The 2063-nt window shown below is 59.0% G+C and overlaps 1 protein-coding gene across 1 annotated transcript in view; it reads right to left on the minus strand.

The window, feature by feature from the left end:
• Msh6 (mutS homolog 6) overlaps positions 1–695 on the minus strand; it is a 24809-nt gene extending 24114 nt beyond the window's left edge. Inside the window, exon 1 of the mRNA XM_008823045.3 lies at positions 313–695. Coding sequence (XP_008821267.1) covers positions 313–560 — 248 coding nt within the window. The 5' untranslated portion in view covers positions 561–695. The remainder of the gene's footprint in view (positions 1–312) is intronic.
• Between the last annotated feature and the right edge of the window lie 1368 nt (positions 696–2063).

Genomic DNA, 2063 nt, shown 5'->3' on the forward strand with positions numbered 1-2063 from the left:
GGGGGGGGGGGGGGGCGTCTCCGCGTCCCGAATTTCCATTGGGCTCTTAGGGAGCATCTCGGGAAAGCCTAAGGCAACTTGGACCTCCTCCCGGGCAGGCCTCCGCCCTCCAGCGTCTCTCCAGGCCGGGCTAGCGCCTTCACTCCCCTTCCCCCGCCGCCCGCCGGGAGCAGCGCCTCCTCTTCCTGCAGAGCGCCCGCCGCCGGCCCTCCTCCATCCGCACGCCCCGGGCGCTCGGCCCCACGCTCCCAAGCCCGCCGCGCAGCCCCCCTCAGCCCTGAGCCGGTCGCGCGCCCCACCCTGACCCGCTACCTGGCCGGAACGGTGCCGGCCGACCTCCGCGGCCCTCCATTGAGGTTCTTCGCCTCAGGCGGCGACGCGGATACCGCCGCGGGCCGGGACCCGGGCCCTTCCTCGCTCCAGGCCGCATCCCCGCCGGGGGAGGGAGAGGCCGTGATGGCGGCGGCGCCTTCGCGTGAGGCTCCGGCTCGGGCCTTTTTGGCGTCACTCAGCGCCGGGGACTTGGGGAAGAAGCTATACAAGGTGCTCTGCCGCGACATGACGGTGGCTTGCGGACCCAACCGTTCGGTCCGGCCGAACACCTACGAGGTCCGCATCCGCCGCGCGGCAGCTGCTGGCGGGAAACTTGTGGGGGAGGTGCGTGCGGCCTGAGGACCCGGAGCCCGGCGGCCAATCGGTAGGCGCCTCGGCCTGCACGGTGGGCGGGGCGACAGGCCGCGCGACGGTGCTTGTGCCTTGTCGTCGGTGGGCGTGCCGGCCAAGGCCCTGCCCTCACGCCGTGGCTGGGGGCGTGGAAACCGGTGGCCACTTTGGGAAGCCCACCTTTTCGACAACGGATGTGGCGAGCCTGGTTTCCCCGGCCTGGGCTGCAGTGGCGGAGTCTGCGGGAGGCCGCACGATTCTCAGGCTCGGAAACACCTGGCGCTGTGGGCAATCCTGCGGTCAGAGCGCTCTCTGCGAGCAGCTAGAGCGGTCGAATGTTCCGGTTTCCGGTTCGCAGTGTTCGCAAAGCGCTGTACTGAGTGGCACTCGGAAATGTTGAATGCCAAGCTGGAGAACCTTCCCCAGCTCATGTTTCAAACCAGCTGTCTAGAACGCTTTTCCTGCCCCATCATTGTCTCAGTCATTTGCTCAGCACCTGCGTGGTAGACAGTTAAGATTGCCCCAGTCCCTGATGTGAGCCTTTCGGTGTAGGTGTGCGCGTAAGGTTTTAGAATCTGTGAAAAGGTTAGCGGAATTTCTAGAGTCAAAGTTTGGGCCCTAGCAGCCCTAACAAGCTAGGCTTTGCCACCTAGCCTCAAGTTTAAAGACACAAGAGTGAAAAGCAGAGAAAGATTTATTCAGTGAGGCCACATTAGGAAGAGCAAAGTCCAGTGACCCCCTCTCAAGTCCATCTTTGGAGTACTGACATGAGGTTTAGTTTTAAACTGAGGGTAATAGGAACCAAGCCGTCCTTAAGAGCTCGGTCTGGCCCACTATTGTCTCAGTTCCACTCATGCTGTCCCGCAAGGTGGTCCAACAAGTTGTCAGAACTGTGGGAAACCTTTATCCAAGAAACAAGTTCTTCCTCTGGCTGGCACCAAGCTTCATCCTTTCCCTTCCTCCAGTATGAGATTCCAGAGGAAATTCCAGTTCCTTGGGGTGCATTATTTTTCAATAGTCTTCCAGCCAAAGGGAGGGCACAAGTGTCCCTCGGATTACAATGTCTGCTTTCCTACCAAAATGGTTAGTTAACAAAACTGTAAGAATTAAAAGCTCCTATTCAAATTCAAGAAAGGAATTGGGGGCTGGAGAGATAGACGGCTCAAGCTGTTAAGAGCACTGGCTGCTAGTCCCATTGACCTGGGTTTGATGCCCTGCATCAACATGGCGACTTAGCAACCATCCTTAACTCCAGTTCCAGGGGATCCGCCGCCGCCTTCTGGCCTCCGAAGACATTGCACCACACAGGTGCACTTATATAAACACAAATTTAATAAATAGGAAAGAAATTGGAAGACTATCCCAAATTCTAAGTATGTAAATCAGTCTCAACCAACAAC

Source organism: Nannospalax galili, unplaced genomic scaffold (genome assembly GCF_000622305.1).
Source record: "Nannospalax galili isolate Female #2095 unplaced genomic scaffold, S.galili_v1.0 scaffold286, whole genome shotgun sequence".
NCBI lineage: Eukaryota > Metazoa > Chordata > Mammalia > Rodentia > Spalacidae > Nannospalax > Nannospalax galili.